Source organism: Plasmopara halstedii (assembly GCF_900000015.1).
Source record: "Plasmopara halstedii genome assembly, contig: Scaffold_323, whole genome shotgun sequence".
NCBI classification, from domain to species: domain Eukaryota; phylum Oomycota; class Peronosporomycetes; order Peronosporales; family Peronosporaceae; genus Plasmopara; species Plasmopara halstedii.
In genome coordinates, this window is record NW_020187244.1 from 1,179,269 (window position 1) to 1,191,301 (window position 12,033).

At 47.0% G+C, this 12,033-nt stretch overlaps 8 protein-coding genes across 8 annotated transcripts; 4 read left to right on the forward strand and 4 right to left on the reverse strand.

The window, feature by feature from the left end:
- Positions 1-369: 369 nt before the first annotated feature.
- Positions 370-762, forward strand: PHALS_08727 (uncharacterized protein; the record flags this gene model as incomplete). The annotated part of the gene is made up of 1 exon (XM_024724128.1): positions 370-762. One exon carries the CDS (start codon positions 370-372, stop codon positions 760-762), a length of 393 nt encoding a protein of 130 aa, XP_024575036.1.
- Positions 763-884: 122 nt separating this feature from the next.
- Positions 885-2,735, reverse strand: PHALS_08728 (signal recognition particle 68 kda protein; the record flags this gene model as incomplete). Its single annotated transcript, XM_024724129.1, has 1 exon — positions 885-2,735. One exon carries the CDS (start codon positions 2,733-2,735, stop codon positions 885-887), a length of 1,851 nt encoding a protein of 616 aa, XP_024575037.1.
- A 117-nt stretch (positions 2,736-2,852) lies between these two features.
- Positions 2,853-3,654, forward strand: PHALS_08729 (exosome complex exonuclease mtr3-like protein; the record flags this gene model as incomplete). The annotated part of the gene is made up of 2 exons (XM_024724130.1): positions 2,853-3,365; positions 3,424-3,654. 2 exons carry the CDS (start codon positions 2,853-2,855, stop codon positions 3,652-3,654), a joined length of 744 nt encoding a protein of 247 aa, XP_024575038.1.
- Positions 3,655-3,769: 115 nt separating this feature from the next.
- PHALS_08730 (lipoyl mitochondrial) lies at positions 3,770-4,942 on the reverse strand (the record flags this gene model as incomplete). The annotated part of the gene is made up of 1 exon (XM_024724131.1): positions 3,770-4,942. One exon carries the CDS (start codon positions 4,940-4,942, stop codon positions 3,770-3,772), a length of 1,173 nt encoding a protein of 390 aa, XP_024575039.1.
- Positions 4,943-5,011: 69 nt separating this feature from the next.
- On the forward strand, positions 5,012-5,402 carry PHALS_08731 (uncharacterized protein; the record flags this gene model as incomplete). Its single annotated transcript, XM_024724132.1, has 2 exons — positions 5,012-5,221; positions 5,292-5,402. 2 exons carry the CDS (start codon positions 5,012-5,014, stop codon positions 5,400-5,402), a joined length of 321 nt encoding a protein of 106 aa, XP_024575040.1.
- A 164-nt stretch (positions 5,403-5,566) lies between these two features.
- Positions 5,567-6,296, reverse strand: PHALS_08732 (40s ribosomal protein s7; the record flags this gene model as incomplete). The annotated part of the gene is made up of 3 exons (XM_024724133.1): positions 5,567-5,602; positions 5,685-5,780; positions 5,913-6,296. The coding sequence occupies 3 exons, from the start codon at positions 6,294-6,296 to the stop codon at positions 5,567-5,569; spliced, it is 516 nt and encodes a 171-aa protein (XP_024575041.1).
- Positions 6,297-7,804: 1,508 nt separating this feature from the next.
- PHALS_08733 (uncharacterized protein) lies at positions 7,805-8,052 on the forward strand (the record flags this gene model as incomplete). Its single annotated transcript, XM_024724134.1, has 2 exons — positions 7,805-7,883; positions 7,970-8,052. 2 exons carry the CDS (start codon positions 7,805-7,807, stop codon positions 8,050-8,052), a joined length of 162 nt encoding a protein of 53 aa, XP_024575042.1.
- Positions 8,053-8,373: 321 nt separating this feature from the next.
- Positions 8,374-8,652, reverse strand: PHALS_08734 (uncharacterized protein; the record flags this gene model as incomplete). Its single annotated transcript, XM_024724135.1, has 2 exons — positions 8,374-8,515; positions 8,585-8,652. 2 exons carry the CDS (start codon positions 8,650-8,652, stop codon positions 8,374-8,376), a joined length of 210 nt encoding a protein of 69 aa, XP_024575043.1.
- Between the last annotated feature and the right edge of the window lie 3,381 nt (positions 8,653-12,033).

The window sequence follows — 12,033 nt, forward strand, 5'->3', positions numbered from 1 at the left end:
AGTAAAGAGCACAGCAGCCACTCGGATATACGCTTCAGTAAGCGTCCTAGAAACGGGATTACAGCCAGGATCGATACCACGAGATTAACAAGAGCGAGCGCAAAGAAGACAATTAAAATCATTGGGCAGCGTGCGAGCGCAATGATGAATCCTGAAGCAATTTGCAAAACAGTTATTGTCCAGTTGGATTGGAAACGCCGACGCTGGGGTACGAATGGATTGATGCCCGTCGTCAGATCCGCCCACCGAGTGTACTTCTCCATATCTGACGAGTTTTCTACAATTGTAAACTTTGTACAATTACTTACATTTTTCGCCAATTTGAACAATCATTTTATTACATGATGTCATGCCTTACATTGTGTAAACATGTCCCGCCGAGTGATTAATGATCAGCCGTTGGTAGAAGAGGCAAACATGACCGAATTTTTGCGAGAAGAAGCCGCATACCGCAAAGAATTCGACCCTGTCGCACCGTGGAATAGAGACAATATCCCAGATTTTGGGCCATTGCAGGACCGTCACCACGTTCTCATCTTTGGCATAGTTGGTGTGGCCTGCACCATCTTTTACGAAGCGACTAATTATTTTGACCAAATTCACCGTTGGGTAGCTTACATGGCCATCTGGTTTCCACTTTGGTTTCGCTTACTTGGGCGTGTGTCGCCGGCACTGACTGATGAGGAGCTTGATGCGAGAGAACGTCGCGAGTTTGAGCATGAGTTACAGCGTATTGTAAATGCAAAGGAAGAGGACGATTAACTAAAGCAACAATTGAAAATTTTAATCCAGGAATAAAGAATAATGCGTAAGAACACCTTATTTGATGATGTTTAAGCTGTAACATGTCGTGACTACAGATCCATCCAACTGACTTGATAATTCTACTTTCTAAACCAGCCAAACAAGCCGCCACCGCCTTCTTTTTCTGTCGCAGCCACGTTGGCGGCCTTCTCGGCGTCAGTTTTAGTGCGGTCCGTCAGGTCAGGAAACTCCATTTCATTATACGCCATATCAAATAGCAGCGGCTTGCACGGCACTGGACGAAACTCAGGAAGTAGCTTTACCAACTCGCGATTGCCGTCAATGGAGCCAGCTTCAAACTTATCCTGCCGATCCAATAGAACAGGGACTTGGCGTGTTTTGCGCCTCTTTACTTTCTTTTCCTTCTCTCCGGCTGTCACCTCTAGCTGTTCCAGTTCAAGGCGCAGGACATCGGCACGGGTGGAAGACTCAAGAAAACTTTGCGCAGTAGTACGGCTCACAGCACCAGAAAGCTCTACGTGCATTTCCTTGGTCAGCTGTTGCAGTATATCATCTTTCGCTGCCGGTTGAGCAGCCAAGATCTCTTCAGCGTCAGCTAAAAAAGCTAAAGCATACTGATACAATGCTTTCGCCTCAGCAAATTTCTTGTCCTGCAGGTACGTCTGTGCGACAGTCGAAGCACGGCATGCACGAAAGACAGCTTGATAGGAACTGTACTGCGCCGCACGTCGCTGCTCCAGCTCCCGAATTCCAGGTATCAACAAAATATCGCCAACAGTCTGCACCAACATGTCCAGAATGTGTATCAGTTCGCCTGCCTGCTGCGCCGAAAATCTCCTTTTTAATGTTTGATACACGAAAACTTGACGTTCCACCTGTTTGACTAGCTTATTAAATCGTGCATACTCCTCTAATGCAGCCAGAAGCTCCAAGTCCGAATGCACCAGGGCACTGCCACTTTTTGCCTGCTGTTCTAGCTTCGCCGTTGCGCTTTTCAGCGCCTGCAGCAAGCCATCGTATGCACTAAGCAAATCAAGAAATCGCGTTTCACGCATCTTATCGTCCAGCGCTGCGTCTAACTTGGCAGCAAGCTCTGTTGTGCGCACAATTGCTAGCCCAATTTCTTGCGTCGGCACCGTAAGCTGTTGTTGCTTCCACTCCACCAATCCAAGGCTGGCCACCTTTTGCTTGCGTGCCTCTAGAAGAACCAGATCAATCTTCGATTCCAGAAGAGCGTTGTTAGCCCCATCGCCGCTTGACTGGAGTTCCAGCGACGATGTGTCCGTCGAGTTGGCTAAGCGTCCTCGAAGCGCGAGACGGTGCTCGCAGAATCGAATAAAGGGCTGCAGCTCATCGGCAGAGCGTGAGAAAAGATCCTTCTGCGAAGACGTGCCCACTTTCGACAGGTCGGTGTAGATGCGGTGTACCGTGCTGAACTTGTCGAGCGCTAGTACATGCTCCTCGCGATGAAAGGCCAAGTTGCCAGCCATATAGGCAGCGTAGGCCTCTGCCTCGAGACTCGTGCGAACATCGGCACGAACCGCGCAAATTTCAGCAAGTCGCTGACTCCATTCTGCAGCTTTGCGAAGCCGCCCGTTCAGGTGAAATTTTATTCGAGAATTGGCATCTTCTCCATTCTCTGACTTGTCCAAGTTGTCATCTTCCTTAAGCTGCATAGCGTATCCCCAGGCACGCTCAGCATTGTATAGTGGTAAATACAACAAACGATTTTCAGTAGCCGTTTCGATGTCCACCTTTTTATTCATATACTGTTTGCCCTTGCCATGCGTAAATTTCGTTGATTTGCGGATGCGGCGTAAACGACGCGTGCAGTACTGGCGGTAACGCTGGAAGTCGCGATGGCGAAGGCCATTCTGCAGCTGTGCAGCCTTCACGGTCTCCAGTATGGGGACGGTCAGCACCTCCGGGCTAGGCGCAGATGCTTCTTTAGCCTTCACTCCCTTTGCCATTGTCTCTCTTGTGCCTTGCACCTTACACTAGATATGCTATAAATGATTGCTTGTAATTGGTGTAGGAATTATGGAATGCCCTTTTCCAATACATTGTGCTCCACTCGTGCCAGAGAGATGCAAAACTGCTATTACCCGCAGCCCACGCAGCCGCGTAAGGATGATGCACCACTTAAGCGCCCTGATACGGTCCGTGTAAGCCCCGACGAGATGCGTCGTCCTTTTATGCAGCTGGACGCCGTCAGTGGCGCCGCCGGATCAGCATATGTAGAACTGGGCCGCACTCGCGTAATTTGTGCTGTATACGGCCCACGAAACGACACGCGCCCGCGCCGAGAGTTTAGTAAGGACGGACAATTAGTATGCGACGTCAAATTTGCGCCCTTTGCTGAAGAGATGACGAGACGGGAGCGTGGCCAGGATTCGGACGAGATGGAGTTGTCGGCCATTTTGGAGGAGGCACTGACCCCGGCCGTAATGTTGCACAAGCTGCCTAAGTGCGTCTTGTCTGTGTTTCTGACTGTCCTGGAAGATGATGGTGGAGTAATAGCTGCTTCAATCAATTGTGCCTCTTTGGCCTTGGCTGATGCCGCTGTGGAGATGTACGACGTGGTCACGGCGTCTAGCGCGGTACGTTGCTTTGAGATGTCTGGATAGCAAACTTATTCACATGATTAATTTCCTGCAGGGTGTTGTAAATGGAACAGTTCTACTTGATCCACTTAAAGAAGAAGAGCAGTCCGGTCAGGGCAAACTGGCGCTGGCCTACATGCCGTCGGTGGGACGGGTAACATTCATGTTACAGTCTGGCAAGATTCATCACACGCAGCTGCAGGAGGCAGTCGATCTCTGCACAGATGCATGCACGGGGGTGACACGGTCTCTAGTAACGGCGTCACTAGTGCAGGCATTAATTTGAATTCATTAAACATCATTGCAAAATCTAATAGAATAATGTATTGATAATTGTATGTGTCAAAACGACTTGCAGGCCGTTCTGATGCTTTGCGCACAAGTTTATTACACACACGATCTTATGCTGCGGTTTCTTCTTTGCGGATCCTAAGCAAATTCTTCATATAGTATTCACCGGCTTTGTAGCTAGAGCGCACCATTGGGCCACTAGCGACATAAAGAAACCCCATCTGCTCGGCCACCTTCTGCCACTCGGCAAATGCGTCGGGTGACACGTAGGAGCTGACCGGCATATGCTTAGTGCTTGGACGAAGATATTGACCAAAAGTCACGACATCCACACCACTGTTGCGCAAATCACGCAGCGTCTGGAACACATCCTCATTGCGTTCCCCTACTCCAAGCATCAGTGACGTTTTCGTCAGAAGATGTGAAGCAGCCACCTTTGCACGCTCTAGTACGTGCAAAGACTGCTTGTAATTGGCGCGATAGTCACGCACACGACGCTGCAAGCGTTCGACCGTCTCCAGATTGTGAGCAAAAACATTAAGGCCTGAAGTTGCCACCTGATCGATAAGCTTGTCATTGCCCGTAAAATCGGGTGTAAGACACTCAATCAGGATCGTTGGTAGCTTGGCACGAAGTGTGCGCACGGTCTTAGCAAAGTGTCCAGCACCTTGATCCTCGTAGTCATCTCGGTCGACACTTGTAAACACGATATAGTCGAGACCCCAGGCAGCAATAGCCGCCGCCACTTTTTCAGGTTCCTCAGAGTCCAATGGCTTTGGCTTCTTACTCGTTTTAACGGCACAAAAGCTACATCCGCGCGTACAGGTGTCCCCCATCAGCATTATAGTGGCAGTTGCAATGCCATCTTTGCCACCACCCCAGCACTCGCCGATGTTGGGGCATTTGGCCTCCACGCACACGGTACTTAGACCCAGATCCTTGACGGTCGAGCGCAATCGCTCATAATTCTCCCCCGTTGTTGGCTGCGCATTCAACCACTTCGGCTTTCGATGAGATGCACTAGGCTTGCGCGAAGGTTTGACGCCGGGCGCGACTTCAGTGTCGAACGCGAAATCTTCGAGTGACAACCTTTGCACTGGTGAGGTCGGATCCTGACCAGCTTCTTCACTTAAGCATTCGCGTAGCGCTGCAAGCCTAGACCCACGATCCGAGTGTATGACGCCAACAGAGGCGGCAACGTTACTCAGGGCACGGGTGCGCTGTGTCGCCCGAGTGGAACGGAACAATATCAAGGCTTGCATCATTTTAGCAGATGATGGCATTGGTTTTTTATTAGAGAAACTCTAATAATAAATAACTACATTAGTAACATTTCATCCACTGGTTCGAATATGATTCGAGGTGCTATGAGTGGATTATTCTTAAGTGCACGTCAGGTGAGGCGAGCGACAGCAAAACGAAATCAGAAGCAGCTTCGGGCAAAATGTCTAGGTGGACGCTGCTGTGATGCGAGGAGAACAATATTCGACTTGGTGCTAGAGGAAAGCGTCATTTCGAATAAGCACAAGCAAGCGTTCGGTCGGTCGCGTTACATCGACGCGGTAAGAAGGCATCAGGCACAGATTTCCTTTTTTGATCTAATAAACAACTATACTTGGTTGTTGCACTCAGATACCAAAAATTTTATCGGTCGGGGCAGTGGTGATGCTAGACGTAAGAGCAATCGACGCTTTGAACAATTTAACGCAAGACATGGTGGACGATGGCGATGACGGGCGATAAAATTTATTACCAGAACCATGAAAACGCTTTCTTGTTTAGTTGTGATGTAATGAAGGTTGAACAAAAGAGTAGTAGCCTGAATTAAGTGGTATTTAATAAATCACTACATCAAGCATTTCTAAGCGTCTTGCTCAAGAATCAACAACCGCGTTCGGGAAGTTCTCCTACAAACTTTTAATTACCTCAAACTTATTCCTGCACTGGAAACTCAAACACAACGTCCTTGTTGGTCAGCTTCTTATATACAGTGGCAAAAGTGTCGAGCTTAGTCTCCACATTCACCTGGTCCTTAGGGTCTAGCTGCACTTTTAGCAATTTGGAGCCGTCAAGACGGCAGCGCGTGCGCTTGCCAACAATTTCGGTAGGAAAAACAAGATCCTGAAATTAAAGCGAACGATAACAGCATAGCACATGAGCATACGGCATGGGGTGGCGTAAACCCAGAGGCCATCATCGAACTTTAAATGCAAAAAATAATGACAGCAAGGAAAGCTTGACGGGGCAACGTACATCGAGAATTTGCTCCTGAACATAAGAGAGAGTACGCGAGCGAGGACGGGGTCCGGCACCTTTGTTAGCACGCGAGTAACCTTTGCCCAGAATAGTGCGCTGGGCGATTATCACTACGTGACGGCCAGAAAACTTCTTCTCTAGCTCGCGCACAAGGCGAACCTGAATTTTCTTGAATGAAGCGAGCAGGCGGAAAGGTACGAAGATAACAATCGCCTTACGGCCAGACGAAATGTCTACCTGCTTAGCAGCAGTGATATACAAGTCCTTAAGATCGTTCTTGATTTCAGCAGCAGATTGCTCGAGGTTAGACAGCTCCTGTGCAACCTGCACTTCAAACTCGTCGGGGGTCTGGCCCTCAGGCTTGGAAATCTTGGAGGACATTACGGCGGAGAGGTCTGAGTCGCTGAGCAAAACGTCAAATATGAATGCCCCTTGTCCACTGCTTGCTGTTGACCACTCACTTACTATTGGACTCAGATCTGAAACAATATTTCATTCAATAAAAATTTTACTATCCAATTTTTCAGGTAACATTTCTATATTGTCCCTCGGACTTTATGGAAGCTCAGAAGTATCGAGGAAGTATACTAATTTACGAAAGAGGTGAGACGTAAACTATACTGTCGTAATAGTTAAGCAAACATACTTTAGGCTACACTTAATTCCCTGCTGCCGTACATTGACCCGACATCGAAGAGTCCAAATTTATTTGTGAGAGGTGGACGGCAATTCCGTTGCACTTATAGGAACTTGTCATCAGCCAAGCACTTAAAAAAAACTTAAACAGGTGCCAAAAAAACACAATCGGCTCTCACCGAAAGAAAAGGGTAAGGAAAGGAAAACCCCACCGGATGAGTTAGATTATGATGGTCATGATTTTGGTCATACCCCAGACAAAGCAGCGCTAGCAGTCTCAAAGCTAGGAGGCCGCGCACGAATGGGCACCTACTTAGAAAATCTCCGTCGACGAAGCATTCCCAACATGAGGAGTGAAGAAGCAACAGATGTCGCAGGCGTTAGTAACCCGAAGATGTGAGCTCACCTGTCAAATGAGGAGAGAATTAGCAGACTGTGGTGCAAATGAGAACCCCGACTACCGAAATTGCGGCAGACCCTGAGGCTTATCTTGATGAGAGATTCTTTACAGGTGCGGCTTTCACCAATAATTCCGCGTCCACCCTACCTAATTCAAGATGGCAGTAGGGGTCCCAATATATGCTCGGCACAACTCTGGTGGTGCGAGGGCCGGTAAGAGTGGAAGAAATGAAAGTTTAGCGCATCCGAGGAAATACTAAGCTGAAGAAGCGAGGGCGATCTCTTTGATGCCGAGCAGTGAAGGGTTGGGGGATGACAAAACTAAGACAATACCAGTCATTTGTACCCTGTGTATGGCTTCTCTTCCGGTTGGATAATTCCATAAAAGCGGTCGGGCCGCATGCAGGTCAACCAGTGACCTTGCGGGAACTTTCGATTTTCAGTAGGTACAAGACAGTCTACTCGAAAAACATTGGGCTCTATTGTATTTAGTGGAGGTCGGAATCGTTAAAATGCAGCCCTCAAGGGTGCGAGTTTCTCTATTAGATTTGGTGCTCATAGCCCAGGTTATTGGTGTCAGTGACATTGTCTCGTGCTTTGTGCGGAGTCCTTTCAGAGTAAAAGACATTGTGCAATTAAGAATGACACGCGACAATCGAGAAAATATTTGGTAGCGGTTAATTTGACGATGCAAAATACGGATACCGTACTCTTTTATTTTTCAGGGATAATAATATACTGCAAGAGCTTTAAGTGTTTCTGGGCATTTCGAGGTCTTTGACAGTGTGAATTGCTGTATGCTCCTAGGCCAAATTCGCGACGCAAACCTTATCTTGGCTGAAATGTCATATGCCATGATCGGCCAAAAGTCGCAAAAATCGTGTGGCGCAAACTCTTTGTATGGCAAATCGATTGCGTTCTTTGAGTGGGAATGTAATTTCTTAGATTGGTGTACACCAATTGGCATCATCCAGATTAATAGGCAAAGGATGTTGCTTAATGTTGTGAGCTAAGCTCAGTGGGCGGACGCAGCAATGAGCTGCGGTCTCCTAATGAGGTGGAAAGTAGCGCTCGTACATCCCATGTATTTACTGAGACATGATGTAGTATAATACAGTCTCCATAGTTTAATATGAGGGAAACGAGTCAGAGCATCTTTGCCATGGGTTGTCATACACCTTGCACATGGGAATGTCAATTTGCAACATGGGTGCCATGCACCTTGCATAGAGGAATAATTGACTCCTGAAGTCCGCGAAAACAAAGCGACAGAAGTTGGGTTCTTATATCCCACCCTCTATCGGTTAGCTAATTCTTTAGCTCTCTCTTTTAGTTCAGTAGTGATATGTATTTGGAATAGATCTATTGTCGTAGATATTGCTCCAACCCACCAGGTGTTGCTAGCTGCACTGGAAAAGAGAACTTACACATGCATTCGCATGGGCCTTCCGCTCTCAGCCAGAGCGAGACGATTCCTTAAAATCTCTCCACGAACACTTTCCAGCTTTTGAGGGGCACGGACCGGTACTAATCGAAGCGCAGGTGGTAGTTCTGTTGGGTTGTGACTATAAAATGCTGGCAAGAGTGCCAATGCCCGTTTGTCTGACAGCTACAGTCCCCTCGCGATCGTGCACCGCGCATTGCACAGGGCGACTCTTCCGGTTCTGAAAGGAAGATAAAAGTCGAGGACGCGCCCGGTCATGGAATATTGCGCCAAACTAATACATGAAACTTCCATGCGTTGTCGGAGTAAGTGTGTTCCAACTACAACGCCAGCAGTGCACTTTCTTGGCTGACAGCAGAGGTTAGAGCCGTGCAAAAGCATATATTGTGACAGGGTTTCACGTGCCATGGTATAGATTACGTGGGTCACACAATATGGTGTGATCACACACTGGTATTAGCTTCAAAATACGGTGTGTTTACGCAGTGGTGTGGTTACACTTAAAAAAATCAGTACGTGGCTGGAACAGCCAGTAGTTATGCACTAAATTAGGATTTTTATGGAGATAGGAAAACCTATAGATTTCGATACGATGTGTGGTGCCTGGCTAGTATATAAATGCTGGTTTGCTGGTAAAAACCAAAATGAATATCTATAAAGGCCTTAGTTCGCTGCTGCGACGTCGTAACCACATTGCTCACAGAGCACGGCACATTGGTTATCGATCTTTGCTGAATATACATTTAGAGTATGTTACAAGCCGGCCGTTGAAATGCGATTATATATGTGCCCTTTATTGTCCCGAACTTGAGCTTCCGCATGTCACCGTGGTCGCCAATTGACGACACGATATGTACAACGTATGAGCTAGACGCAAGATTTGCTGCGTTGCTGATGGCTTAGGGAGCTATGGAGGTTAGGAATCAAGATAGCGTTTTATTCAAGCGTGCTGTCGCACAGCTACTTCGCTATCCATTACACCAAGTTTTGCTGTCTTACAGCAATAATGTAATCAAACCAACATACAGTAACCTAATGTTGAAGACTTCAATAAAAATTACTGAACGAACCACATGATGGCTGCCACAGATGAGAAAAGACATACTGCTTGCAGACCATTAGTGTTCAAAACAAACGTCCTTTCCGATGAAATTTCCAGACATATAATCTTTCCGGTGCAAAAAATATATTTATCTATATTGGCAAGCAGCTCATCGATACGCGTACACTCAAGCACAGCTCGCAAATGTTCAATGTATCCTCTTCACGTGCTCCACACGACCTTAGGGATAAAGTATCGCCGAAGGATTTTTGCACATTGCCACGTTTTGATCTCAACGATTAAGTCATTGGATGATTGAGGGTTCCTGGAAAGTAAGACAGTACCTATGGTATACCCAACCAGTCCATCAGATCTCCGCTTTAATAATCTACATAACGAGATGCATATCGCTGCCTCCAATCAGCAGTTGATTCTATTCATTCCCAGTCAAGGACATAGAAGTAATCGCAGCTGATTTGTTAGAGATTCCGACACAAAACGTTAACGCTGAGTGGGTAGGTGCACTCTTTCTAACCAAATCCTTCTCGTGCTTTGCACAAAACTACGTCAATGACATCAAAATGCTCCTTAAGTAAGGGTCATTGCCCTTCAAAAAATGAAAGTTCAAGATGTAAGTTCATCTCATGACGCACTTCCCGATCCGAGGAAGCAAACACGGCAGGCATAATAGCACCACGTCGTGATATACCTTTAACCTAAGTTGCTGTCCCACTCTTCGCAATCAGGGCTCTGCGATTGTCCACACTAGCAAATTTCTTCCATAGCGACGAAGATGTCAGCAACTTCTTTAACCGTCCCATATCGGTGACTACACCGTCTTGCAATTTCTTTCAAATATTTCTTTAAATAATTGATTTGAACGTGGTGCGAGGAAATATGCAGCCATAGGATTACACTTGCATCTCCGCTCACATATAAATTGAAATTCTTGACGTGTCCCCATGTATATTCACTGCTCCACACAATGGGCACGCCACACGGTAGTGCTGAGTCAGCACTACCGATACTTCGTGAGTAAAAGACCTGGTTTTTCTCTTCGCAACTTAAAGTCGCCCTTCAGCTCCTCCGCCCGCACGGGGTACTGCGACATACAGTCACGTTCGCTCCCTACTAGCCCTACACCATCTTTTCACTGCCATATATACACTTTGGGACCATGATACAGAGTAGTTCTTTACGTCTAAATAGGGTACACTACGGAGGCTGTGGCTCCTGCTTTTGCGTTTATTCAAAGCGCCAAGCAATATGATTGTAATCAGTTCCGAACCGTCTTATATCCCGCATGAAGGCTTGCACGGGATTCTGCCTTCGCCAAAGCACTTTCAAATGTGGGTTCATGAACCGCTATACATCAACAGCGAGAGAAATGCGTACCACCTAACTATTTCGACTATGAATTATAATGGATCGGAGAGTTCAATCCCTCTTTCTTCGACCGTCATGCATCCATCATGATTGCATGACGCTATCAAACTATCTTGATTTCACGGTTTAATGATGCGCGGGTTGTACTAGTCACCCCGGGCTGTGAGCCCGACATTCTTCAATGACAAGGGCGAGGGCTCATTGACTATGACCTCCACGAGGTGACATAGAACACAGGTCCCTCCCAGAAGGCTGCTCTATGGATACAAGAAATCGAAGTCTTTATTAAAAGTTTGTTGGGCTTTCTTGCGTAGAAGCTCAACGTTTCGTAACCCTCAGCTGAAAGCAAAAAACGAACAAATATAGAGGATATTATGTATGAACACCGAAGTAACATCTGCGAGTACACACAGTTGCTCAGCAGCTAAGAAATCTATCTCTTCCTCCTCAGTATGGCTACGGTTCATCGTTTAGAGCGCATTAGATGAGCTTTTTTTCGGTACTTCATCCAGCTTGCGCGGTGCAGAAACTGTACTTCGCATTATATGCAACTCATTCCGCTTCCTAAAAAATGAACGATCGAACGCGAACATCTCCGTGCGAGCCACCCGTTTAAAGACCCACCATGAAGATGGTACCAGTAACTGTAACGGGGTTTCACGTACCCTTGTATGAAAGGGCGGGTCGCTCAAGATGGTGCGACCGTGAATAGGTGTGAATTACACAATTTGGTGTAATCACACAGTGGTGTGGCTACACCAAATTAAGAAGCTGCTATGTGGCAAGATTGTCAATAGTAATGCATAGTAGTTAGGTTTTACTATATTAATCAGGAAACCTAAGGCTTGAGATGTTGGCGGCTTTGCCGCAACTAAAACAATTAAATACAGTTTCAATTTTGAACGAAAAAGCGCCTTTGCCCTGGTTATGGTTTTAAGTACTTGAGGTAACGGATTGCGATCCGCTACAATCGTACTGGTTCTTGTAAAGAACGTAAGGTCGGTGGCCTTAGCTTGGCTTCCTCAAAGCAAAGTGCTACGGCAGCCCGCTACACTTGGCAGCACTTTGTTGTCAATCTAACAGCAGAAGCTGTCGGCGTCGACTGCGTGTATGACGCCACCGTTAACGACGGATGACTCCTTCCGACCCAGGAAGCTCATGGTGAGCGTAAGACCTTCGAGGGTAGGGATGAAGAGGTTCTCCTGCTCTGG